This window comes from Monodon monoceros, unplaced genomic scaffold (assembly GCF_005190385.1).
Source record: "Monodon monoceros isolate NGI ecotype Baffin Bay Population unplaced genomic scaffold, NGI_Narwhal_1 Super_Scaffold_12, whole genome shotgun sequence".
Lineage (NCBI taxonomy): Eukaryota > Metazoa > Chordata > Mammalia > Artiodactyla > Monodontidae > Monodon > Monodon monoceros.
This window is the reverse complement of record NW_021703768.1, coordinates 126,649,403-126,676,700: the sequence shown is the minus strand read 5'-3', so window position 1 is coordinate 126,676,700 and position 27,298 is coordinate 126,649,403. Positions and strand designations below refer to the sequence as shown.

Below are 27,298 nucleotides of genomic sequence, written 5' to 3'. Positions count from 1 at the left end.
TTATTTCTTCTTTTTCAATTTGTATTCCTTTTATTTCTTTTTATTCTCTGATTGCCGTGGCTAGGACTTCCAAAACTATGTTGAATAATAGTGACTAGAGTGGACATCCTGGTCTTGTTCCTGATCTTAGAGGAAATGCTTTCAGTTTTTTACCATTGAGAATGATGTTTGCTGTGGGTTTGTCGTATATGGCCTTTATTACGTTGAGGTAGGTTCCCTCTTCGCTCACTTTCTGGAGAGTTTTTATCATAAATGGGTGTTGAATTTTGTCAAAAGATTTTTCTGCATCTGTTGAGATGATCATATGGTTTTTCTTCTTCAATTTGTTAATATGGTGTATCATATTGATTGATTTGCATATATTGAAGAATCCTTGCATCCCTGGGATAAATCCCACTTGATCATAGTGTATGATCCTTTAAATGTGTTGTTAGATTCTGTTTGCTAGTATTTTGTTGAGGATTTTTGTATCTATGTTCATCAGTGATATCAGTCTGTAATTTTCTTTTTTTGTAGTATCTTTGTCTGGTTTTGGTATCAGGGTGATGGTGGCCTCATAGAATGAGTTTGAGAGTGTTCCTTCCTCTGCAGTTTTTTGGAAGAGTTTGAGAAGGATGGGTATTAGCTCTTCTCTAAATATTTCATAGAATTCATCTGTGAAGCCATCTGGCCCTGGACTTCTGTTTGTTGGAAGATTTTTAATCACAGTTTCAATTTCATTACTTGTGATTGGTCTGTTCATATTTTCTATTTTTTCCTGCTTCAGTCTTGGAAGGTTATAGCTTGCTAAGAATTTGTCCATTTCTTCCAGGTTGTCCATTTTATTGGCATAGAGTTGCTTGTAGTAGTCTCTTAGGATGTTTTTTTTCTGTGGTGTCTGTTGTAACTTCTCCTTTTTCATTTCTAGTTTTATTGATTTGAGTCCTCTCCCTCTTTTTCTTGATGAGTGTGGCTAATGGTTATCAATGTTGTTTATCTTGTCAAAGAACCAGCTTTTAGTTTTATTGGTCTTTGCTATTGTTTTCTTTGTTTCTATTTCATTTATTTCCACTCTGGTCTTTATGATTTCTTTCCTTCTACTTACTTTGGGTTTTGTTTGCTCTTCTTTTCTCTAGTTGCTTTAGGTGTAAGTTTAAATTGTTTATTTGAGATTTTTCTTGTTTCTTGAGGTAGGCTTGTATTGCTATAAACTTCCCTCTTAGAACTGCTTTTGCTGCATCCCATAGGTTTTGGATCGTCATATTTTCATTGTAATTTGTCTCTAGGTATTTTTTGATTTCCTCTTTGATTTCTTCACTGATCTCTTGGTTATTTAGTAATGTATTGTTTACCCTCCATGTGTTTGTGTTTTTTATGTTTTTTTCCCTGTAATTGATTTCTAATCTTATAGTGTTGTGGTCAGAAAATAGGCTTGATATGATTTCAATTTTCTTAAATTTACTGAGGCTTGATTTGTGACCCAAGATGTGATCTATCCTGGAGAATGTTCCATGCGCACTTGAGAAGAAAGTGTAATCTTCAATTTTTGGATGGAATGTCCTATAAATAGCAATTAAATCTATCTGGTCTGTTGTGTCATTTAAAGCTTGTGTTTCGTTATTTATTTTCATTTTGGATGATCTGTCCATTGGTGTAAGTGAGAAGTTAAAGTCCTGCACTTTTATTGTGTTACTGTCGATTTCCTCTTTTATAGCTGTTAGCAGTTGCCTTATGTATTGAGGTGCTCCTATGTTGGGTGCATATATATTTACAATTGTTATATCTTCTTCTTGGATTGATCCCTTGATCATTATGTTGTTTCTTTCCTTGTCTCTTGTAACATTCTTTATTTTAGAGTCTATTTTATCTGATATGAGTATTGCTACTCCAGCTTTCTTTTGATTTCCATTTGCATGGAATATCTTTTTCCGTCCCCTCAATTTCAGTCTGTATGTGTCCCTAGGTCTGAAGTGGGTCTCTTGTAGACAGCATATAGATGGGTCTTGTTTTTGTATCCATTCAGCAAGCCTGCATCTTTTGGTTGGAGCATTTAATCCATTCACGTTTAAGGTAATTATCGATAAATATGTTCCTATTACCATTTTCTTAATTGTTATGGGTTTGTTTTTGTAGGTCCTTTTCTTCTCTTGTGTTTCCCACTTAGAGAAGTTCCTTTAGCATTTGTTGTAGAGCTGGTTTGGTGGTGCTGAATTCTCTTAGCTTTTGCTTGTCTGTAAAGCTTTTGATTTCTCCATGGAATCTGAATGAGATCCTTGACGGGTAGAGTAATCTTGGTTGTAGGGTCTTCTCATTCATCACTTTAAATATATCATGCCACACCCTTCTGGCTTGTAGAGTTTGTGCTGAGAAATCAGCTGTTAACCTTATGGGAGTTCCCTTTTATGTTATTTCTCGTTTTTCCCTTGTTGCTTTCAATAATTTTTCTTTGTCTTTAATTTTTGTCCATTTGATTACTATGTGTCTCAGCATGTTTCTCCTTGGCTTTATCCTGTCTGGGACTCTCTGTGCTTCCTGGATTTGGGTGGCTATTTCTTTTACCATGTTAGGGAAGTTTTCAACTATAATCTCTTCAGATATTTTCTTGGGTCCTTTCTCTCTCTCTTCTCCTTCTGGGACCCCTGTAATGCGAATGTTGTTGCGTTTAATGTTGTCCCAGAGGTCTCTTAGGCTGTCTTCATTTCTTTTCATTCTTTATTCTGTTCTGTGGCAGTGAATTCCACTTTTCTGTCTTCCAGGTCACTTATCTGTTCTTCTGCCTCAGTTATTCTGCTATTCATTCCTTCTAGTGTATTTTTCCTTTCAGTTATTGTAGTTTTCATCTCTGTTTGTTTGTTCTTTAATTCTTCTAGGTCTTTGTTAAACATTTCTTGCATCTTCTCGATCTTTGCCTCCACTCTTTTTCCGAGGTCCTGGATCATCTTCACTATCATTATTTTGAATTCTTTTTTCTGGAAGGTTGCCTATCTCCACTTCATTTAGTTGTTTTTTCTGGGGTTTTATCTTGTTCCTTCATCTGGTACATAGCCCTCTGCCTTTTCATCTTGTCTGTCTTTCTGTGAATGTGGTTTTTGTTCCACAGGCTGCAGGATTGTAGTTCTTGCTTCTGCTGTCTGTCCTCTGGTGAATGAGGCTATCTAAGAGGCTTATGCAAGTTTCTTGATGGGAGGGGCTGGCGGTGGGTAGAGCTGGTTGTTGCTGTCACGGGCAGAGCTCAGTAAAACTTTAATCCGCTTGTCTACTGATGGGTGGGGCTGGGTTCCCTCCCTGTTGGTTGTTTGGCCTGAGGCGACCCAGCACTGGAACCTACGCAGCTCTTTGGTGGGGCTAATGGTGGACTCTGGGAGGGCTCATGCCAAGGAGTACTTCCCAGAATTTCTGCTGCCAGCGTCCTTGTCCTCATGGTGAGCCACCCCCACCTCTGCAGGAGACCCTCCAACACTAGCAGGTAGGTCTGGTTCAGTCTCCTATGGGGTCACTGCTCCTTCCCCTGGGTCCTGATGTGTGCACTACTTTGTGTGTGCCCTCCAAGAGTGGAGTCTCTGTTTCCCCCAGTCCTGTCAAAGTCCTGCAATCAAATCCTGCTAGCCTTCAAAGTCTGATTCTCTAGGAATTCCTCCTCCCATTGCCAGACCCCCAGGTTGGGAAGCCTGACGTGGGCCTCAGAACCTTCACTCCAGTGGGTGGACTTGTGTGGTTTAAGTGTTCTCCAGTTTGTGAGTCACCCACTCAGCATTTATGGGATTTGATTTTATTGTGATTGCGCCCCTCCTACCATCTCACTGGGGCTTCTCCTTTGTCTTTGGATGTGGGGTATCTTTTTTGGTGAGTTCCAGCATCTTCCTTTCAATGACTGTTCAGCAGTTAGTTGTGATTCCGGTGCTCTCGCAAGAGGGAGTGAGCACACATCCTTCTACTCCGCCACCTTGAACCATCCTGTAGTAATGTCTTATGATCTGTGTATTTCTGCGGTGTCCATTGTAACTTCTCCTTTTTCATTTCTAATTTTATTGATTTGAACCCTCTCCCTTTTTTTCCTGATAGTCTGGCTAAAGGGTTATCAATTTTTATTATCTTTTCAAAGAACCAGCTTTTAGTTTCATTGATCTTTTCTATTGTTTTCTTCATCTCTATTTCATTTATTTCTGCTCTGATCTTTATGATTTCTTTCTTTCTACTAACTTTGGGTTTTATTTGTTCTTTCTCTGGTTGCTTTAGGTGTAAGGTTAGGTTGTTTATTTGAGATTTTTCTTGTTTCCTAAGGTAAAATTGTATTGCTATAAACTTCCCTCTTAGAACTGCTTTTGCTGCATCCCATAGGTTTTGGATCGTCATGTTTTCATTGTCATTTGTCTCTAGGTATTTTTTGACTTCCTCTTTGATTTCTTCAGTGATCCATTGGTTGTTTAGAAGCATATTGTTTAGCCTCCACGTGTTTGTTTTTTACACTTTTTCCCCCTGTAGTTGATTTCTAATCTCATAGCTTTGTGGTCAGAAAAGATGCCTGATATGATTTCAATTTTTATTAAATTTACTGAGGCTTGATTTGTGACCCATGACGTGATCTACCCTGGAGAATCTTCCATGTGCACTTGAGAAGAAAGTGTATTCTGCTGCTTTTGGATGGAATGCCCTATAAATATCAATTAAGTCCATCTGGTCTGTCATTTAAAGCTTGTGTTTCCTTATTGATTTTCTGTCTGGATGATCTGTCCATTGGTGTTAGTGGGGTGTTAAAGTCCCCCAATATTATTGTGTTACTGTTGATTTCCCCTTTTATGGCTGTTAACATTTGCCTTATATACTGAGATTCTCCTATGGTGGTTGCATATATATTTACAATTGTTATATCTTCTTCTTGGACTGAACCCTTGATCATTATGTTGTGTCCTTGTCTCTTTTAAGAGTTTTTATTTTAAAGTCTATTTTGTCTACGCATTGCTACTTCAGCTTTCTTTTGATTTCCATTTGCATGTAGTATCTTTTTCCATTCCCTCACTTTTAGTATGTATGTGTCCCTAGGCCTGAGGTGGGTCTCTTGTAGACAGCATATATACAGGTCTTGTTTTTGTACCCATTCAGCCAGTCTATGTCTTTTGGTTGGAACATTTAATCCATTTACATTTAAGGTAATTATCTATATGTATGTTCCTATTGCCATTTTCTTGTTTTGGATTTATTTTTTTAGGTCTTTTTTCTTCCCTTCCTCTTTTGTTCTCCTCTCTTTTGGCTTGATGAGTACCTTTAGTGTTGTGTTTGGGTTGCTTTTTCTTTTTTGTGTGTGTATCTATTGTAGTTTTTTAGTTTGCAGTTCCCATGAGGTTTTGATATAGCAGTCTATATATATATATATATATATATATATACAAGGTTGTTTTAAGTTGCTGGTCTCTTAATTTCAAATGCAATTCCCATTTCTCAAATTTGTACTCTCCTCTTCTCATGGTTGCTGGTTTTGATATCATATTTGTGTGTGGATGATTTCCTACTTGATGTATTTTATTTTTTGATAGTATTAAAAACTGAATTCTTTTTAATTTCCTTTGGGTTATTGATAGTGTACAGAAGTAAAATTGATTTCTGTGTGTTGATTTTGTCACCTGCAACTTTACTGAATTGATTAGTTCTAAGGGTGTTTGTGTGTAGATCCTTTAGGGTGTTATAGATATAAGATCACGTCATTTCCAAGTAAAGATAGTTTTACTTCCTTTCCAGTTTAGGTGTCTTTTATTTCTTTTTTTTGCCTAATTGCTCTGGCTAGAAATTCCAGTACACTGAATAGAAATTCCTGATCTTAAATAGAAGGGGGAAAAAAGCAGTCAGTCTTGTCTTTGCCCGATCCAAGGGGAAAAGTTTTCTGTTTTATAACCATCGAGAATGATGCAAGCTGTGTTTCTCATATATGGCCTTTGTTGAGAAAGTTCCATTCCATTCCTAGTTTGAGTGTTTTTATCATGAAAGGGTGTTGGATTTTTCCAAATTTTTTTTTCTGCATCAGTTGAGATGATCATGTGGTTTTTCCACCTTCATTCTATTAATGTGGTATATAACCTTGATTTTTATATTGAACCACCTTTGCATTCCTGAGATAAATCCCACTTGATACTGGCATATAATCCTTCTAGTTAGCTGCTGAGTTTTGTTTATTATTATTTTAAGAATTTTTTGCATATGTTTTGATAAGGGATGTTGTAGTTTTATTTTCTTGTAGAGTCTGTGTCTAGTTCAGTATCAGGGTAATGCTAGACTTACAGAATGAGTTAGGAAGTGTTCCCACCACTTCAGTTTTTTTGGAAAGAGTTTGAGAAGGATTGGTGTTAATTCCCCTTTAAATACATGGTTAAATTAATCAGCAAGGCCATTTGATCCTAGGCTTTTCTTTGCTGGGAGGTTTTTTTTTTTTTTTTGCGGTACGCGGGCCTCTCACCGTTGTGGCCTCTCCCATTGCGGAGCACAGGCTCCGGACGCGCAGGCTCAACGGCCATGGCTCACGGGCCCAGCCGCTCCGCGGCACGTGGGATCCTCCCGGACCGGGGCACGAACCCGCGTCCCCCGCATCGGCAGGCAGACTCTCAACCACTGCGCCACCAGGGAAGCCCTGCTGGGAGTTTTTTGATTAGTGATTCAATCTCCTGACTTGTTGTAGGTCTATTCAGATTTTCTATTTCTTCTTGAGTCACTTTTGTGAGTCACTTTTGTTTGTATTTCTAGGAATTTGCCCATTTCATCTAAGTTATCCTATTTGTTGACATGCAGTTCATAGTGGTCTTTTATGATCCTTTGTATTTCTGTGAAGTTGGTAGTTGTATGTATATTTTGAGGGGTCATTCTCAGTGTTCTAACCAATTTGATTTCAAGGGTCCCAGAAAGAACAATCATATGCGATGAGTTTCCACTTTGGGTGTGCCTCTTGGCCCTTCAGCCCCATCGTCATCAGCCTCAGGACAAAGGTGGCAGAGCCACCCCCAGGCTGAGTCATGGGAGCTGCGTGAGTCTGATGACAAGACCTGGATCAGGCTTTACTGAGCACTCAGCATGAAGCAGGTTCAGGTGATGGCTTTCCAAGCACTGGAAAAGTAAGGCACCCCTCACTCTTCACAATAGCCCTGGCACCTGCCACCCATTACTATTCCCATTTCACCAATGAGAAGACAGCCTCAGAGACATGAGGTACTTGCTCAAGATCAGATAACCAATATGGACCTATTTGACATCAGGTCTGCCTATCTGTGCATATTTCGACAACTATGCTATGCAGCCTCCTCCCTTCCCGAGGGACGACACCCTAGAATGGGGCAAAGGCTAGAGAATCTAAGCTCCAGCCTATCCCTCCCTCCCTCCCTAAAGGTTTGACAGAGTGGAGCCTCCCCAGGTACCTCTAGCGGAGGAGAACCTCCATCTGTTACTACACAAAGCAGCAAATACCCCTCTACCCAGTCCCCAGTACCAGTGAAGAAGTGAAGTGCAGAATAGCATGAGGAGTACGAGCCAGCAGAGGATGTATGTGTACTTAGCTACTCATATTTGTAAAAAAATAACTTCTGGAAAGATCCACAGAAACTGGTGGTAGTGGTTTCCCCTGAAGAGGTGAGAGTCAGGGGGGTGGGTTAGAGGTGAGGGTTGGGGGTGGGGTGAGCTGTTTAGAGGTAGACTTAGATCTCACTGTAGGCAGTGTTGTGTTTGCTTTATCTTTGTGGATATATATACGCACACATACACACACACACATACATATATACATACATACATACTTTTAAATGTCCGGCCTGGAGAGGGACAGGGTCAGGCTCAGTGAGTTCTCCCCACTTTGCCTCATGACAGGAGGCAGGACTACCCAGGGGGCTTAAGGCGGTGGAGTCTCACAGACCAAGGACTCGCAGCTCTGTGACCCTGGCAGAATCACTTAACCTCTCTGAATCTCAGACTCCTCATCTACATAATGGGAATGATGACAATCCCTACCTCAGAGTTGTGGCAAGGATGAAGAGAGACAGCACTTGACAAGCAGAAGGCCTTCCCAACAGTGAGAAATAGTTTTTATTATTCATGTCATTGAATTCCTTATGATATCATCACCTCAATACCATTAACTACCAGCCCAGTCTTTCCCGGGGAGGCTCACGCCGACTCTAGCCCGTCAGAGACTGGGATAATAGTGTCCCCTGGTGGACATGTTGTGAACTGCACCAGATAAGTCTGACCCATTGGAAAAAGAACATCAGTTAAAATTCAGCTTTATTTTTCCCTTTTACCCATCAATATTTCAGCATGTACGACTTAAGAGCAATGACATACTCTAACAGAACAGTAATCAAAATCACGTAATTTAACATTGATAAAGTACTATTACCCAATGTATACGGTCCATATTCACATTTTGCCGGTTGTCAATATGGTGTTCTTTATAGGTAACTCTTTCCTGGTCTAGGACCCCTCCAGGATCATAAATGACATTTGATTGCCAGGTCTCTTCAGTACCCTTTAATATTGAACCATTTCTCCACCTTTCTTTATCTTCCACGACCCTGACAATTTTAGAGTTCAGGCCAGTTATTTTGCATAATGTCCCTCAACGTGGATGTACCACTGTTTCTCCTTGGGTAGATTCATGTTGGTGTGTTTGTCAGGAATTTCACAGGCGTTAGGCTGTGTCCTTCTCAGGCATGCAATGTCGGTTTGTCCCAACACTGGTGTTCACTCTAACTCCCCCATTTGTGAGCATGTGGGAGCTGAGAGTCACCTATAGTCACACAGCGAGTCGGAATCCTCAGCTCAGGGGCTTGACAAGTGCTCAGGGTACCTGCAGCAAGGCAAGAACTTCCCCCCAACAGCCAGGGCCTCCTCAGGCCCTGCACTTCGGGTGCCTGTGGGCTGGGGGAACAGCAGGGCTGCTTTCACGGTAGCATCCCACAACAGTCCAGCTGCCTGGACCCCCTTTCTGCTTCACCCATTTCTAATTACTTTTAAGACTTTTTCATTCCACAACTGATACATGCATTTTCATTGTGTTTAGTAAAATATTTCAGCCAAAGCTAAAGTCCCCTTTGAAATCTTCTCCCCTTTCCCTGCCCCCTCTTCCAGAACTAACCAGTTACCAGTTTGGTGTGAGAGAGAGCTAGCTAGCTACATTGCCAGGAAAAATAATGCAGCATAGCATAAGCAGTACGAGCCAGCAGAGTATGTATGTGTACTTAGTTATGGAGCATTCTCTTTCCACAAATGGTCACACTTAGGTCAGTCTCAAAGATATTTCCTGGTGGGACCTGGAGACTGAGCTGACTATTCTCTCCTCCATCGTCATGTTTCAGCATGTGGCCACACGAGTGGCTACTTAGCTGATCCCCTCTAGATGGACATCTAAGTTGTTTCTAGGGCTTTGCTATTATGGAACACACTGCCCTGTGCACCTGATCCAGGGCTTCTCTGAGGGAAATGCCCACTTCCAGGATCCAATACTGCTCCTGGGGCACCATGTCCCCTGAGTGGTCTCCTCACTCAGGGGGTGAGGAGGGTTCGATGTGTCTTTGTTCACTCAACCTATTAGAATCGCAGGACTCTTGGGACCTCTGAGAGCACCTGGGCTGGGCTTTCACAGTGTGTTTCAAGGATTCCTAGGGTTCCAAGATAGTACGGTGACAGAGAGCAGTTGAACTGATGACAGTCCAGATACTCACCCCAAATCCAACCAGAAACACCCTTCCTGCCTCTACCTGGTTTTCAACTAAGTTTCTCTTTAAAAAACAAAAGGCTGTTTTAAAATTCAAAAATCTCTGATGTAGCCTGACCACCTACCCAGCACCGAATCCCACCTGTATCATGCAGATCCAGTGCTCCCATTAATGCAGCCTCCACCCATGTTCTTGTTGCCCCACGACCCATACCAAGCTCCCAGCTGACAAACCCCACACAGGTGTCTGCAAGTGCTGCCCTTGTACCATTGGGGCTGGTGTTTTGATGTGCTCCCAGCTGTGTCCCAGCATGCCCCAGGGCAGCCGTCCACAATTCTGTGGAGCGTCTCTGGCTCATCCTTCGTGGCCAGATTCAGTGTTCCCACACTTTCCTGTGCGGCAGGGAGTTTGTTTAAAAGCCACATTTCTGGGTCTCTCTGCCCGAGGTTCTGACTGAGTGGACGGGACTAGGGGAGCCTGGGAATGTGCATGTTGTAAAGTTCCACAGAGGCTCCTGCCTCTCTGCTCCCTGCCTCTGCCCCTCCCCCGCAAATCTCAAGCGCAACCAGGCTGGGAGGGCTAGGAAGTCATTGGTTTTTACCCAAAGTTTTCATTCCTCGGGCAGTGGGACTCTGAATTAATTAGAACCCATAGAAGCCCTCTATCTGAGCCAGGGTTTCCCAGAGTGCTGGAGAGGTTGTTAAAATGCAGGTGCTCGGGCCGCACCCCACATCTGCCAGAGAGGAATCTCTAGGGGCACAGCTGGAGAGTCTGCATTTTAAGCAAGCTCTCCAGAGTAGCCACTGAGTCCAACTCCTTCCACACCCCTAAGAGATGAGGGAAACCGAGGATCAAAGCATTAGAGTGACTTGGCCCGGTCACTTCACACACTGATAGCAGAACTAATTCTAGACTGAGGCTCTTCTCAGTGCAGTGCTCCAGCCCCAGCACTTCTCAACCATCTAGCGTGGCTGAGGGCTCTTTGTCACCTGAGCCCTCTGTCCACTGGCTGTCCTGGGACAGGCCTCTGCTATCTAGAAAAGCTTCAGTTTACAATCCATTGAATTGATCTTTCACAGTCACCTTGTGTGTACGGGGGCGGCCAGACTGGCCGTGCATGTGAACATCCTTCTTTCCACCCTCCCCTGCGGGCCTTGCAAAAACGTCAGACAGACGGACAGACAGGACCAATGTGTACAAACAGAACCCCACTTTATTAGCAGTTAGTTCAAGATTGTACATTAATGGAGGGAAGGTTCCCACTTTTAACACAACCCAAAACGGCTGGTTTGAGAGCCCTGACCAGGTGAGCGGGGTAGCGCCCCCCTCTCTGCTCCTCTCCGCACTCCCACGAGGGAAGGAAACCTCTGCCTGCTCCCCTAATGTGCCCCGCACCCTCTCCAGTCAGCCCTCTCCTCTCCCCAGGAGATGACATGAATTTCATGCACAAATTACAAAAGGAGCCCTCTTGCTGATAATAAAAGCTAGCACAGTCATAGAAAACCCTCTCCGCCCTCATTCTCCTCAAGGGCCACAGAGAGGAAGGAGAGAGGGAGGGGTGAACTTATTAGGATAAAACACAGCCCGAGTCCCCCCATAGGCCCTTGACATTGACCCCACACAAAGCCCATGCCTCTCTCTTGTGGGAACTAAAAAATGTCTCTGGCTCTCTGAGCTGGCGAGGGAAAGCCTCTGGGGGCAGGCAGCAGTGCCTCGTGGGCAGCAGTGAGGGGGGCCTGGGACCTCCATCCTCACTTCAACTACAGCAGACCTGCTTCCTTCTTTGATGTCTGAAAATCCATGCTGTAGGCCCATCTGCTCATTCTAGATGGGGAAATTGAGTCCCTGGGAGGAAAACTGTCACTCAGCTACTCAGTGTACTCAATTGGGACAAAATGTCACATCTCCTGCCTCCAGCCCAGTGCTCTTCTCCGCAGCCGCAGCTTGGGTGGGGCAGCGCCCCCGCGGGGCCCTTCTTTGGTGCATCCCAGGGGCTGGCTCTGCCCCAGTGCACACAGACCATGGGCCTCCAGGAAATGAAAACCCAGAGACCACAAAACAGAGAGAAAGAGAGATGCTCTTTGGTGCCCTGTGCTCCATCACCAGGAGCAGCAAAGGGGCCAGCGCAGGATCTTCTGAGTCCGGGACGTCTCATTCCCAACAGGCCCACACTGCGTGGTCCAGCCTCTTCTCTCTAGACCCTCCCAGGCGCGGCTGTGATGCTTCCTCCCTCGCCCTCTCCAGCTCTGGCAGGCCCCTCTGCGGACTTGGCACTTGGTACAGGTGACAGCAGAGGGGCATCTTAGGATGGACTGAAGTTTTCAGGTCAGCACAAAAGGTACCAATCCCCATAGCCTAAATCACCCTTGCCAATACAGGGGTTAGAGGAACTTGTTCTATGACACCATGAAGAGACAGACAGATCCAGCATGTGGGACTTCTGTAAGACAGCAGCCTGCTAGCCTCCGAAATAATGTCATTCAAATAACTGGAGTGAGCAGAAGGGAAAGTTTACTGACTCGAAAGAGATTTTAGAAAACACAGTTCGCTGCAACATGTGTACCTTAACTAGTTCCCGATTCCAAAACCAGGTGTAAGTTATTTGGGAGAACTGTGAATATGGGTTGATTAGCAGATGTTGCTGGGAAATTACTGGTGTGACACTGGGCCAGTTGTAGGAGAATGTCCTAGCTCTTAGGAGATGCAGGCTGAAGCATTTGGGGTGGAGTCTCCTTCTATTTGCAACTTTTAAACTAGTTCAGAAACAATATGCTTGTACGGAAGGAAAGATTAAAATGTGGCAAAACACTAATTTTAAGTCTGAATGGTGGGCAGTGGGAGCTCATTATAGAATATTTGGTACAACACTTACTTATTTACTTGCTCTTTCTCCTAACAAACCTGTGGGGACGGCTCGATGTTGGGACCAGCAATCTCTGCGAGTCAACCTAGTAGTATTCTTCTACTGGGAACAGACCACTGCTCCCTCAGCTGGGCCCCAGAGGCACCGGCTGCTCCTACATAGGGGCTCGAAAGAGACCAGTCTTTAAACCTCAGACTCCTTCTCCAGGTGCAAGATGCCCGCACTGTGGGCAGCTCTAGAGCCCCGAGTGACGGAGGCAGCTGCACATCCCCCCTGCACCGAGCTTGAGGCACAGGTGTGTGGAGGAGATGGCAGAAGGGACGGGAGAGGTTTTTCTCTTGTTTTTGGCCAGTGACTTAGTAAACATGGAAGATGACTGACCTCTGGTTTTCTCCTCTCGTGGTGGTGGGGGGCGGGCGGAATCTGTGTTCAGCGGCTGAGAGAACCCAGAGGGACTTCTCTCCCCTCCCCCGTACCTACCGGTCCTGGAAGTGGGTTCTCGAGAGAGATTCGTTAGTGGGAAGGGAAAAAGTAGCAGTGACAAGACAGACTGAGAACATGTGACAGGTCAAGTCCCCAGCCTCCCAGAAGGGCCTGGACAAAAGTCTCCAGCATTTCCTCTGCTACCACAGGGCCTCAAACCTGCCTGTTTCTTCCTCAGGCCAGAGGACGAGGGGAGCGGACCTGCCCGCCCCACGAGGACAGGCTCCGGGCAGCCTGCCCAGGTGTCCAGGCCCAGAGGGAAGATCTCAGATGGTGGGAGCTGTGACATCCTCATGGGTCATGCAGCAGAGCCCCGCGCTGACAGACGGGAAGTGAGGCCCAGGTTTTGCGCTACGGAAGCCGCTGCCCGCTCTGGGAGTCTGGTTCCTGGTGCAGGTAAGTCTTCACAAGCGTACACGCAGACATGCCACCCTGTCCTCAGACACTCTGCTTCTCATCCCCTGCAGGGTTAGCAGCAACCAGGGTTCCCAGGTTCTAAGGCCCCAATGAGAAGCATGATGGAAACGCTTCACTCAGGAGGCAGTAGAGCCAGATGCAGCTGGCCCTGTAGGACATTCCACTTCTCCATCCCAGTGGAGACCCTGGGAACTAAGATCCAGGCTCCCAGGCTGGGAAAGAACCTTTTGAGGTGGGGAGAGCACGACAGGGATGCAAATGCAGAGCTGGAACTGAGAAGGCTCAAAGGCACCCTGGCTGGGAAGGAGTGGTTTGTCCCCATATCCTGGAATGACCAAGGGCGTGACTAAAGGAGGGACAGCAACCTGGCACAGAGTAGGGTCCCAAGGACGGGCTCAGAGGCAGTGTGGCATCGGAAGAAGAGCACTGGGCTCGGCATTGGGAGCCTCGAGTTCAATTCTTGGCCCTGCTCCCAATCGGTTCTGTGACATCAGCCCTGGAGGCCACCTCCCATTTCTGGACCTGTGTCCACACCCGCTGAAGGACCCTTCAGCCCCAACATGGTAGAGTCTTCTGAACAAGACAAGGCTCTCCAGAAAGGATTTCCCAGGTGTCAGTTCAAAGCTGAACTGGCAGTGGGAGGGGCTGGGGAAAGGCACCCCAGCCTTAGTCACTTCACATTGTTAAAAGATGGGGGCGGGAGGGGTGGGTAGGAGCAGGCCCCAACCAGAAAATAGCCCAGAGACCCCCTTGTCGGCAGGGGGCCTGGAGACAGTTCTGTGGCTCCCAGGGCAGCTCCCAACGTAGCACCATGTGAGGGGAAGGGGAACAGGCCAGCCTTTAAGCCCCGGGGTCTCCTACCCCAACCTGGCTTTTCCTTTGGCCAAAAGTGCCCCAGGGTCACCGCGCTTCATGAAGCCAGATCTCCTGGAAAGAGGTCTTCCTTATGCATCTCGCCACCTGTTCACCTGGGGCAGCCCCCGGGGCGGCCATGGCACTTGACCTCTCCCAGGGCACTTCCATACTGTGTCCCTGAGGCCTCCGCACATGAACACGGGCCCCCCCCCCACCACCACCGCTGCCCTTCCATCCCATTCTCTAGCACTGAGATATGACGCCCTTTGGGACTGGGGCTTGCCACCATTTTGTACGACTGAATTAAAAACAAACCCAACCAAAAAAAAATATTATATATATATATATATATATATATATATATACATGTTATATATATATATGTAACACAGTGCGACCCCAGCACCCAGGGTATGAACTCTGGCACCAAGAAAAAAAAATATTAAAATACTTTAGCTTCTTAGTATTTGGGAGGTTAAGGGGCTCTCTAGAAACCCTTGGCCACAGGCAGCTGGCACAGAGCAGGGATGGCGGTCTCATCAAGTCTGCCCAGCATCTGCCAGGGGCCAAGGCCAGGTGGGCTTAGGGACAACATATGTACACTGGGACATGTATACGGCCGACTCCACGACCGCCTCAGTCCTTTACCACAGGAAACACCACACATGTCATATCCCAGGGGGAAGAACCGGGGTAGGGTTGAGGCCTGGGTCTCTGGGTCCAAATGCGTGGCAGTGCCCCAGGGCCCTGAAGGAGGCCTTTAGGACTGGGTGGGTACTGTAGGGACCAGCGATTCTTTCTCTAAAGAGGGAAGGTGAGATGGGAAGGTATGAAGCAGAATGGGGGTGGAGGTCCAGCGTTCTCTCGAGCTGGACACGCTCACACCCAGCCTAGGGACCACCTCTGGGTTCCCAGCTGACCCCTCTGAAGAGCCTGGCTTGAACCATCACAGAAACGTCCAATCTCTCTCCCTGGTTTGGCAAAAGCCCCAGCTGGGCTCTTCTCCTCGTTGTCTGGAGGACAGGGAAAATACTACTGAGTGGACACCCTACTGGAGCAGGGAGTGATGGGATGGGATGGAGAGGGTAGGGTGGGTAGAACACAGCGACAGAAAACAGAGTCCTGTGGACTGCTTCCTACCAGCTTGTGGTCTTCCACCAACAGGAAGTGGCCTCCCCATGGAAAACTATGAGCAGAATGGACCCTGGTTGGTGAAGGAGGTCCCAGAGGCCACCAACCCAGCACTGGATGCTCTGAGGCGCGTGTGGCCCTGCCTGGGCTGCAGCAGAGTACTGCTTGTTAAGTACTTGGCCAGCCCGGGCCCAGCTCCCCACCCTGCAGGTCAGTCTGGCTCAGCGTGTGGCAGGACGTCCCTGCCGTCACATTCAGTCTGGCTGTGGTGGCCGTGGCTACCTGGTGTTCTGGAGCTCCTCCCGTAGCCAGGTGGGCAGTGTCTGGCCCATCTTGTACAGCAGCTTGGAAAGCTCAATGTTGTGGTCCCGGTAATAGTCCTTCAGGAAGGTGCGGGACTGTAACAGGAAGGAAAGCTCAGATCTTGGTCATGTGCTGATTCAAGAGTGACCCCCCTCTTCTTTAAAACCACCATTCTGTTGGCATCATCCCACACTCCCATTATTTATTCACAATCTTCTTCAAAAATCACAACCTTCAAAAGAAAACTCATATAGTAGGAGCACCAAAATACAGCACACAAGGTCAAAATTCTTGTGATTGATAGGGAGAAGAGAGAGAATTAAAACCAGGGGCAAAGAAGAAAAGGGAAACATAGTATTTTGTTGAGGATTTTTGCATCTATGTTCACTAGTGATACTGGCCTGTAATTTCCTTTTTTTGTGGTATCTTTGTCTGGTTTTGGTATCAGAGTGATGATGGCCTCGTAGAATGAGTTTGGGAGTGTTCCTTCCTGTGTAATTTTTTGGAAGAGTTTCAGAAGGATAGGTGTTAACTCTTCTCTAAATGTTTGATAGAATTTGCCTGTGAAGCTATCTGGTCCTGGGCTTTTGTTTGTTGGAAGATTTTTAATCAGTTTCAATTTCAGTGTTTGTGATTGGTCTGATCATATTTTGTATTCCTTTCTGGTTCAGTCTTGGAAGATGGTACCTTGCTAAGAATTTTTCCATTTTTTCTAGGTTGTCCATTTTATTGGCATATAGGTGCTTGTCGTAGTCTCTTAGGATCCTTTGTATTTCTGTGGTGTCAGTTGTTACGTCTCCTTTTTCATTTCTAATTTTATTGATTTGAGTCCTCTCTTTTTTAAAAAAACTTTTATTTTTTATCTTTGGCTGTGTTGGGTCTTCGTTGCTGAGCGCGGGGCTGTCTCTAGTTGCGGCGAGCCAGGACTGCTCTTCATTGGGGTGCGCGTGCTTCTCACTGCGGTGGCTTCTCTTGTTGCAGAGCACTAGCTCTAGGTGCCTGGGCTTCAATAGTCGCGGAGCACGGGCTTCGTTGGTCCGCAGCATGTGGGATCTTCCCGGACCAGGGCTTGAACCCATGTCCCCTGCATTGGCAGGTGGATTCTTAACCACTGCACCACCAGGGAAGCCCTCCTTTTTTTCTTGGTGAGTCTGGCTAAAGGTTTATCAATTTTGTGTATCTTCTCAAAGCACCAGCTTTTAGTTTTATTGATCTTTGCTATTGTTTTCATCTCTGTTTCATTTATTTCTGCTCTGATCTTTATCCTCAACAAAATACTAGCAAACTGAATCCAACGATACATTTAAAGGAGCATGATCAAGTGGGATTTATCCCAGGGATGCAAGGATTCTTCAATATACGCAAACCAATCAATGTGATACACCATATTAACAAGTTGAAGAATAAAAACCATATGATCATCTCAATAGATGCAGAAAAAGCTTTTGACAAAATGCAACACCCATTTATGATTAAAAACGCTCCAGAAAATGGGCACAGAAGGAGCCTACCTTAACATAATAAAGTCCATATATGAAAAACCTACAGCTAACATCATTCTCAATGGTGAAAAGCTGACAAGTGATCACAAGACAGTGATGTCCACTCTCACCATTTTTTTTTTTTTTGCGGTACGCGGGCCTCTCACTGTTGTGGCCTCTCCCGTTGCGGAGCACAGGTTCCGGACGCGCAGGCTCAGCAGCCATGGCTTACGGGTCCAGCCGCTCCACGGCATGTGGGATCTTCCCGGGCCGGGGCACGAACCCATGTCCCCTGCATCAGCAGGTGGACTCTCAACCACTGCGCCACCAGGGAAGCCCCACCATTTTTACTCAACATAGTTTTTAGAAGTCCTAGCCACGGCAATTAGAGAAAAAGAAGAAATAAAAGGAATCCAAATTGGAAAAGAAGAAGTAAAACTGTCACTGTTTGCAGATGACATGATACTATACACAGAAAATCCTAAAGATGCCACCAGAAAACTACTGGAGCTAATCAATGAATTCGATAAAGTTGCAGGATACAAAATTAATACACAGAAATCTCTTGCATTCCTATACACTAACAAACAATGAAAGATCAGAAAGAGAAATTAAGGAAACAATCCCATTTACCATCGCATCAAAAAGAATGAAATACCTAGATGTAAGGCCGGATACTATAAAACTCTTAGAGGAAAACATAGGCAGAACACTCTCTGACATAAATCGCGGCAAGATCTTTTTTGACCCACCTCCTAGAGTAATGAAAATAAAACCAAAAATAAACAAATGGGAACTAATTAAAAGCTTTTGCACAGCAAATGAAACCATAAACAAAACAAAAAGACAACCCTCAGAATGGGAGAAAATATTTGCAAATGAAGCAACCAACAAGGGATTAATCTCCAAAATATATAAACAGCCCATGCGGCTCAATATCAAAACAACCCAATCAAAAACTGGGCAGAAGCCATAAATAGACGTTTCTCCAAAGAAGACATACAGATGGCCAGAGGCACATGAAAAGATGCTCAACATTGCTAATTATTAGAGAAATGCAAATCAAAACTACAATGAGACAGCCCCTCACACCAGTCAAAATGGCCATCATTAAAATATCTACAAATGACAAATGCTGGAGAGGGTGTGGAGAAAAGGGAACCCTCCTACACTGTTGGTGGGAATGTAAATTGGAGAAACCACTATGGAGAACAGTATGGGGAGGTTCCTTAAAAAACTAAAACTAGGTCTATACAATATGATCCAGCAATCCTCCTCCTGGGCATATATCCAGAAAAGACAAAAACTCTAATTTGAAAAGATACATGCACCCCAATTTAATAGCAGCACCATTTACAATAGTCAAGATGTGGAAGCAACCTAAGTGTCCATCAACAGATGAACGGATAAAGAAGATGTGGTACATATATATATATATATATATATACACACACACACTATAAAACACTCAGCCATTAAAAAGAATGAAATATTGCCATTTGCAGCAATGTGGATGGACCTAGAGATTATCATACTAAGTGAATACCGTATGATATCGCTTATATGTGGAATCTAAAGAATCTATTTACAAGACAGACTCAGAAAACAAACTTATGGTTACCAAAGGGGAAAGGGAAGGGGGAGGGACAAATTAGGAGTATGGGATTAACAGGTATACTGCTATATATAAAACAGATAAGCAACAAGAATTTACTGTATACCACAGGGAACAAGAAACTACCACAATATTATAAATCAACTATACTTCAGTTTTTAAAAAATTATCAAGGGGTAATGGAAAAAAAAGGGAAATGTAACCAGAGTCACAGTGTGTGCCCTTTCCCCTATATCCTTATACATGCCATCCTCTCCTACAAGAATGCCTTATCCTTCCATGCCATAGGTCCAAATACCACCCCATCCTTCCAGGCCCAACTCGAGAGACACCCCCCCCCCACCTCGTCTGAGAAGCCTTCTTACCCATCCAACTTCAAGTGGCATGTCCTTGTTCTGTAGTCTCACAGCACTTGTTCATACCTAACTACACAAAACACTTCCTCCCTTGTATTCTACTTGTTGGCACATGTGACTCATTTCCCTCCTAGACTAGGAGCTCCTTGAAGGCAAAGAGCAGGTCTGATTCATTCTCAAAGTCCCATAGCATTCAGCCCTTGTAGAATACTCATTTGACTAAATCAATTCTGATCCACTATATCCCCTAGCCCACATTTCCTCCTGTTAAGAACACCACCCAAGAAATGCCAAGGTCCTTGAGTGCTGCGTGTCAGGTAAAGAGAAGACTCCCTCCAGTACAGGGACCCCCAACATTTATTCCCCTGCTGCAGGCAGCAGGTCTGCTACTTACGTCCAAGTCCATCTCTGGGTATTTCCGGCCCTTGCTTTTGCCTAGACACTTGGTTTTTCCTCCTTCGAGCAGCTGGCACCAAAATCCTTTCTTTGGATCAAACCTGTGAAGGTGGGGAAAGCCTGTGGGTGGGAGCTGGCCCGGCCGAGCCCAGCCCCTTCCCACTTCAGGCAATGTTCACAGACCTCAGGAATGGCAGAGCCTCCTAGAAAATCACAGGATCCACTCCCATAGGCACACTCTGGTCTGTGGGACTGATACTTGCATCTGTTTGCCCAAGCTCTGGCTCTGGGCTCCACTAAACACACCTGCCCCCTCTTCCCAGCAGAAGGCAGGCCGCACGCTCTGAGATCTCTCTTCTCCTGACTGGGCAGGCTCAGTTGCTGCAGCAAGTCCCTAACATGAACACTTCCCATCCTTCCTTATTCTGGGGATCCTCTTAGCACTCTCCAACTCCGGGGTGAGAACCCAGTAGGGGGGAAAAAGTTTAGTGGAGGTTCTTTTGCTTTTTAATAAATTCAGTCTTTATCAAGAAATGCTGTATCTACAGTTGCATTTAAGCATGTGCATCACTGGAAAGTTGTGTTTTTTTTCTAATGAATTTCAGAAATGATAGAGCAAGACTGCCTTCAGAATTGAAGTCATGCTGGACCTTCAACGGTATTTTGGGGAGAGGAGATCTGATGCTGTCATGGGGAGGAGAGGCATAATGGCATCAGAATTCAGTCCCAGATCAGGAACCATTAGGAGGTTCCTAGGCATGAGGACAGAAGGAAAACACAGTTCACGTTTGGCAGGAGAGGGAGATAGGGACTTTTGAATGGGTCCCAGGGTAGGCACATGTGATGGTGATGGCGGGGACGATGACGATGAGCGTAGCTATCATTTACTGAGATTAGTACATCCCGGGCACTGAGCCAAGAGCCCCACCCACATGCTTTCATTCAAGACAGTGACCCTCCGGAGGTAGGAATTATTACCTTTATCCCCAACTTACGGAGAAGGAAAGTGAGGCTTGAAGGAACTAAGACACATGTCCAAGGCCCACAGTTAAAGAAGATGTCTGAGATCCTAACCCAGGCATCTCTACTGCCACAGCCATACCCGCAGCTGCTGCTCCCTTCTACCCTCAAAGGGAAGGACTGACTACCATTTTCCACCTTCCGTTTTCAACTTCCAAAGTAAGGAGAAGGGAATATTCTTGCTGAAGGGCTTTCCTAAGAAGGTAGCTGGGGAAGGTGACTATTTCTCCTTCTCTTGAGACTCCCTCATCCCGGTGAGCGTGTCACCTGTCTGTGATGTACCCTAGGAGACAGCCTCTCCCCAGCCCTGAGCCCCCTCAACACAGGCTGGCACTTATCCATCTTGGGACAGCGTTCTCAGTGCACTTGCACTGGGTTTTGAGTGATGGGAATGATTAGTCAAGGACAATATTTATAGTATCTTTTTCCTTAAATTATATTGAAGTCATAATCTAATGATAAGAAACCCTTGTGGGAACTGGAATTGCTCATTGCTGGTCTAACTTACTTAGGTAAAACACTGAAAATGTTCAGCCCAGAGTGAAAAGAACACCCCAGGTGTAGGACTGACCAGAGTAGAACAGAGTCATCACCTCACTTTTTCCTGAGTCAATATCTTTATTAATGTGACTCAAGTCATGTTAACTTTCCTGCTAAACTGCCATCAGGGACATGCGTACTTCCTCACACTTGCTGACTAGTCTGTGTTTTTCTCCTAATCATTCAAGCCTTTGGCTTTTGCGCCCAGGTGCCTGCTCAGGACATCCCCCCGTTGAAAGGCCAAGGTAACACTCACGCCAAGGTTTTGTGGTAGTCAATGGTGTTCGTCACCCCAAGGAACTTTTGCACTGTGTCCATCACTTTGGCAGGTTCCGTTCGCAGCAGTTTGCCGTCCAAGACCAGAATCTGGAAAAAAAGAAAAAGGAGAGTGTGATCTGAACCTGTTTTCACTCCAGTGGCAAACAGGCCCCCAGTCTTCTGGGTCAGCAGCCATGGTCATAAATTGGGGACCCCACACTCTGTAGACTGCTTCTTCCTCCACCTGTGGACGGGAGGTGCCCCCATGCCTCAGTCCTGGGCAGTCTAACTCCCTGCTTTCTGCCAGCTTCCTCTGACCGATGCCATCCTCTCATAGGGTTTAGGCTATCGGCAAAACCCTGCCTGCCCCTCATATCCCTATGACACCCCCTCTCTGCCTCTCTCCAAGTTTTTGGACCACATGTCATTCTCCTGCCTAAACCCTCCAAGGGTTTCCCTAAAATGCCTCAGCAATCTGGCCCCATCTACCTCTGCAACCAGGCTCTCCCTCCGTCACACACACCTTTCTCCCTCACTCCCAGGGGCCTATCCCAGAGCTTTTTGGGTCCCCTTAGGGATAAAGAGCCTGTTGTGATGGGACAAGGGCTTGGGATAAACAAGACTGAAACCTTTGAAGACCCCAAAGATCTAACTCTCCAATGACACCATGTCTGGCCCTGTAACTGGTAAAAGAGATTTTGAGGCTCTCTGCTAACCGCCCAGAGCCAGGGCTGTGATTGCCCTCCCGAGGGTCAGGGACAGGCAGCTACCTGGTTGGCGTGAAAGGCGCTGAGCCAGCGCTCAATGTGGGTGGCATACCAGCCGGGGACCAGGCAGCGGTTCTGGAGGGCGCGCAGTTTCAAGGATGCATCGGGCGCAGCTGTGATCACCTCGTGGAAGGTGTACTTCAGGGCTACTGGGTCATCATGGGCTCGCTGGTGCTGCAGACAAGGGGAGAGAGAGGGTCAGCATGTCACGTGGAGGGACCAAAGGAAGAGGCTTTTGTGGGACAGAAACCAGGAGGCAGCCAGAAGACCCTGAGCTGGAACCAGGAGCCCTGGGTTCAAGTTCTGGTTCTACCTGTCATTACCATGTGACTTCAGGGAAGTCATAGCCCCTGGGGGCCCTAGTTTCTCCATCTTTGAGAGATGGGAGTTGGACTAGATCAGAGCTTCCAAATGCTGGTTGCTTCACACCACCTCTGTGATTTCTGCCATATCCATAAACCACCTGTACGTGACAAGTCAACGTAAGTTTCTTTGCATTGAATCATCTTTCTTATTCACGTAAATGTATTTCAAAATAAAACTCAATACTGTCTCCATAAATAGAAAATTAGAATCAGTTGTCATATATAAAGGTAATCATTCATAAATACAATAAAAATAAAGCAATGTTCTCAAACACCAGGCAGATACAAATGTCTGCTACAGGCCCTGATACAGTCATGAGGGTGGGGCCCCCGTGATGGGATTGGTGCCCTTGTAAGAAGAGGCACCAAAGTTTGCTTGCTTGCTCTGCCATGTGAGGACACAGAAGGTGGCTGTCTAAAAGCCAGGAAGGGAGCTCTCACCAGGAACCAAACCGACTGTCCCCTTGATCTTGGACTTAGACTTCTAGGCTCCAGAACCGTGAGAAAAAAATTCTGTTGTTTAAGCCACCCAACCTATAATATTTTGCTATGGCAACCCAAGCAGTCTAAGACAGAACGATTGGGAAAGAATTGGAAAGGGGAAAACACCAGGTTTGAACCACCTAAAATAACGCCACAGGCAGTCGGCATCTGCATAATTCCCAAGTCCAGAGATCAGGAACCTGTCCACCCGGGGTAACCCTCACGAGCCCCTACACCTCCACTGAAGATCACACAGAGCTCGGGTGGGGGAGGTGCAATAATGGTGCATAACAGCTCCCCCTCCTGACCTCCCCTCTGAGGCAGGCCACTGTCCTTCCTCTCCCTCCAGCACCTTCCTGGATCCTCCTGGTAGGAATTAGTCCCCCTTCTCCTTATCCCGCCTCGACCATGGACAGAAGAAACAGGGTCTTAGACCTCGAGGAGCTGGGTTCAAAATGGCAGCATATGAACTTGAGCTAGTCACCTGGCTTGCTGAACCTTGGTCTTCTCATCTGTGAGAGGGGACACGCACAAAGCCCTCTGCCCTCTAGAAAACTGCCGTGACGCTCCAATGAGGTGAAGAGGTAGAGCAGGAGCATTAGAACAGAATGGGGACGGATTTCAGCCAGGGCCGCTTTCCCTCTACAGCCTTCTCCTTCCTCTTTCCTTCCCCCGATAAGAGCAGACAGCCAATCTCTGCTCATTGCCAGGAGGTGGGGAACACTCGGCAGAGCAGAAAAGAGAAGTGGCCTTTATTCCCCCAAAGACAAAGCCCAGAGGGAAGGAGAATACTGAGGTATAGACAGAAGGTCCTAGAGAAGCAAGTGGAAGAGAGAGATTGCCCACCAGACGAGGAGGGTCCCCAGGCTTGGGGAGTGAGAAGAGAGAGAGAGGTCTGTGGGAACAGGGAGCAAAGAGGGTCTGCACCTGCCTCCTACCAGCCTGTGGCCACAATGAGGCCCCAGAGAGGAGGCTCAGAGGGTGGCCAGACCTAGAGGGGCCTTCCTTGATCGGCTCTAGACGAGGAAGCCCCACACCCTGGCACTGTGGCATAATCCTAGGAAGACTGGCAGGCAGGGGAGGAAAACCCCCAAAAGGCCAGAGCCTAAGCTTTCCTGTAAGCCCGGTGGAATGATGTTCAGAAAAAATTAAGTCAGGTCATTGAAATTAAAGAAAATTCTAGTTCTTACATAGTCAAGTAGGAACTAGGAGTCACACTCTCTAGCACAAACCGCAGTCCACGTAACTTCCTTACCTGATCGAGCATTTGCATTCTCCACTAAGAATGGCAGGTCCTGTGTCTTGTCCTTCTCTGATTTCCCACCTCCCTTCCACCCCGTGCCCAGCAAGGAGGCCACAGTTAGTATGAGCCCAGATCACTGTTCACCGAATCTAGGCTTCATCAAGATGGAATCAGCCTCCACCTCTTGTTGGTGTCAGAGTCAGAGGCAGGTCCCCAGACGAAGCTGGGAGGGCGAGCAGGTAACTCGGCTGGTATTCAACATGGATTTCTGCCTGGCTTCTCCTCCGGGCTAGAAGTGCAGTGGAGGCGGGACCATTCTTACCCACCACGGCATTCCAGGAGCCTACTGAGGGCTGGCACAAAGGAGGCGCAAAATAAATATTTGCTGAGGGACTTCCCTGGTGGCCCAGGGGTTAAGAATCCGCCTGCCAATGCAGGGGACATGGGTTTGAGCCCTGGTCCGGGAAGATCCCACATGCCGCGGAGCAACTAAGCCCGTGCGACACAACTACGGAGCCTGTGCTCTACAGCCCGTGAGCCACAACTACTGAAGCCCAAGCGCCTAGAGCCCGTGCTCCGCAACAAGAGAAGCCACTGCAACGAGAAGCCCATGCACCACAATGAAGACCCAACACAGCCAAAAATAAATAAATAAAATTTAAATAAATAAATAAATTTTAAATAAATAAATATTTGCTGGTATTTATTGGTGGCTGAGCGGTAGACAGAGCCCGTACCCCCACCCAGGGCCCCACCCCGGCTCACCTGGTACCAGGAATAGGCTCGGTCTGCTGGGTTGATGAGGATGGTCAAGACCTTGGCCTTGGGTAACAGGGCAGCCGCCCGCCGGGGAGCCACTTCCGAATCAAAGTAGTTGGCGCTTTTCTCAAAGTAGAAGTCAGAGGTGGTGTTGGAGGGGATAGGGAAGAACTCCATGTACCTGCAGGAAGCCCAGAGAGCAGGGCTCGCAGGCAAGACCCAGGATGAAGGGGCCTGAGGGATGCAGCTGGGAGGGCCGCGGTGGCTGGGGGTGGAACTTGAGAAAGCAAGCAGGCACATGGCTCTCAGTCAAACAAGGACTCACTTCTGGCCCGGGTCCTAGACGGAGTGGTCACTTGGCAGTCTCCCTTTTATGAGTTCATTCCTTTTTCGGGGAGACTCTGGGGTCAGGAGGATGTGAAGACTTGTGGGTGTGGTATGGGTGGCAGGGTATGGGAAGAGGGCTGCATCTTTCCATCCTAAATGGGATGGTCCCAGAGTGAAACTCGCAGGGCCCTAACTCTCACTGCCGCTAGGGGGCAAGCGGGGATGCCTCTGACCCGGGGACGCCAGCACTGTGGGGAGGGACGCCCTCTGCTGCCTCCAGACTGACCTCTGATGGTGCTTTCTAAGCTGCTACTGTGGACCAGGAGACAAGGCGGGGACGGGGTTCACCTCCTGCCACCCATACCCCCTCCCCGGCCTCATACGGGTGAACCTGATAGCTTCCCAGATGAACCTCCCACATCACACCCAGAGTGACTGTCCACACCAGTCCTTTGAGATCACCTGTAGGTTGAGGGCCCCTCAGAAAACTAAGTGAACACTCCAGACCCTCCCAGGAGCACCTACTGAGGCAAAATAGAGGTACACCTTCAGGGGTTTGAGGGAACCAGAACCCACAAAGCCTACCCCAGTTAAGGACGTAGGATCCCTACTCTATCCTGTGAGATAGGGTTTCTCTTAGGTGGTCCCAGGGACCCCTTTATCAGACATCAGAATCACCTGGGGGCTTGTGAGATTTCTGCACCCCTACAAACAAAATCAAAATCTTGAGAATGGAGCCGAGAAACTGCTAGCTCTCTCACATTTCTGAATTTTCTCTACAAAATAGCATTTTTACGTCCACAATCCATCGTTTGTTTTATCTAAATGGAGAAAGCTCTGAGAAATAAGCTTTTTTCCTAAGTTTGTGGCAAAGATATTTGGCAGCAAAACCTGACTTATGAATCTTACTTGGCATAGATATTCACATACTTTGCTACAGATTTATTAATGTATTTGCTAATGGGCACTGCCCCAGACCTTGGTGAAGGTGCTGTTACAGATACCGTGTCTCTCTAAATCCGGAAAGAGGTGACTTTCAATAATGCATCTGGCTACAGTGGGTTTTCGATAAGAGATTGTGGCAATACTGGAGCGAGAAACAGACAGGTAGATTGACAGACAGATGATTGGTTAACTGAAAGACAGCTAGAAAGAGACTGATGGAAATACACACAGAAAAATACCACAACACAAACAGAAGAATGCCCATGATCTCTCTCCTCAGGTAAACCACTGACATAAAAATAATAAACAAGAGGAACACATGGGTTACAACTGCTGGTGACAGGTTCTGGTGAGAATCTGCAATTTCAACCACCTCCCCAGGAGACTCCCTGAAGGCTAGAAAGCCACCTCTGAAGGGCTCACAAGAACACCTCCTGCTCCACAGTCAGCCATCCACAGTGGGAAGGGCCAGCCTTCGGGTCAGAACCCTTGGATTTCAGCCCCAGCTCTCGGGACCTTGGGCATGTCCCTCTTCTCCTCTGGGACTCAGGGTGTTTCTGTGCAGGCGAGGGAGGGGCTGGACTTTGATTTCCAGTATTCTCAGAGCCCAGGCAATAATGTAAATGGGCAAAGGGCTTCCTCATCAACTATCCCATCTGTGACCAGGCTCCAGCATCATGACTCAAGGGTCGCCGTGTTTTGTCCCTGTTTACAGGAACTAGCTGTGTGTAAGCGAGCGCCAGCTGCTTCCTGCTGTGGCCACAGCAGACCTCCTCCTGGGTAGACTCCATGGAGACCATCCCATCCCAATGTTGACAGAAAGGCCCACTCACCAGTCGATGCCTTTGTGATAGTTGTGGCCATTAAAAAACTGGATCTCCTCAAAGGTCTCGGAGCTGGGGTAGTTGCTGCTGAGGTCGGGGTGCATGCCCAGGAACAGGTAGAGGGCCGTGGTGCCTGCGGGGAGGGAAGGTAGGTGAGACCTGGGCCCAGCACCCCAACACAAAGATGGAGTCTGAAATTCTG

The 27,298-nt window shown here is 46.8% G+C and overlaps 1 protein-coding gene across 3 annotated transcripts in view; it reads right to left on the bottom strand.

Moving 5' to 3' along the window:
* Positions 1–10,860: 10,860 nt before the first annotated feature.
* Positions 10,861–27,298, bottom strand: part of NDST1 (N-deacetylase and N-sulfotransferase 1) — a 69,247-nt gene continuing 52,809 nt past the window's right edge. For all 3 annotated transcript variants that reach the window (XM_029216246.1, XM_029216247.1, XM_029216249.1), the window contains exons 10-15: positions 27,106–27,229; positions 25,007–25,181; positions 22,154–22,324; positions 21,382–21,491; positions 19,564–19,666; positions 10,861–15,812 (exon numbers count right to left, since the gene is read on the bottom strand). In XM_029216246.1, the coding sequence (XP_029072079.1) occupies positions 15,693–15,812; positions 19,564–19,666; positions 21,382–21,491; positions 22,154–22,324; positions 25,007–25,181; positions 27,106–27,229 (803 nt within the window). In that variant the 3' untranslated portion in view covers positions 10,861–15,692. The remainder of the gene's footprint in view (positions 15,813–19,563; positions 19,667–21,381; positions 21,492–22,153; positions 22,325–25,006; positions 25,182–27,105; positions 27,230–27,298) is intronic.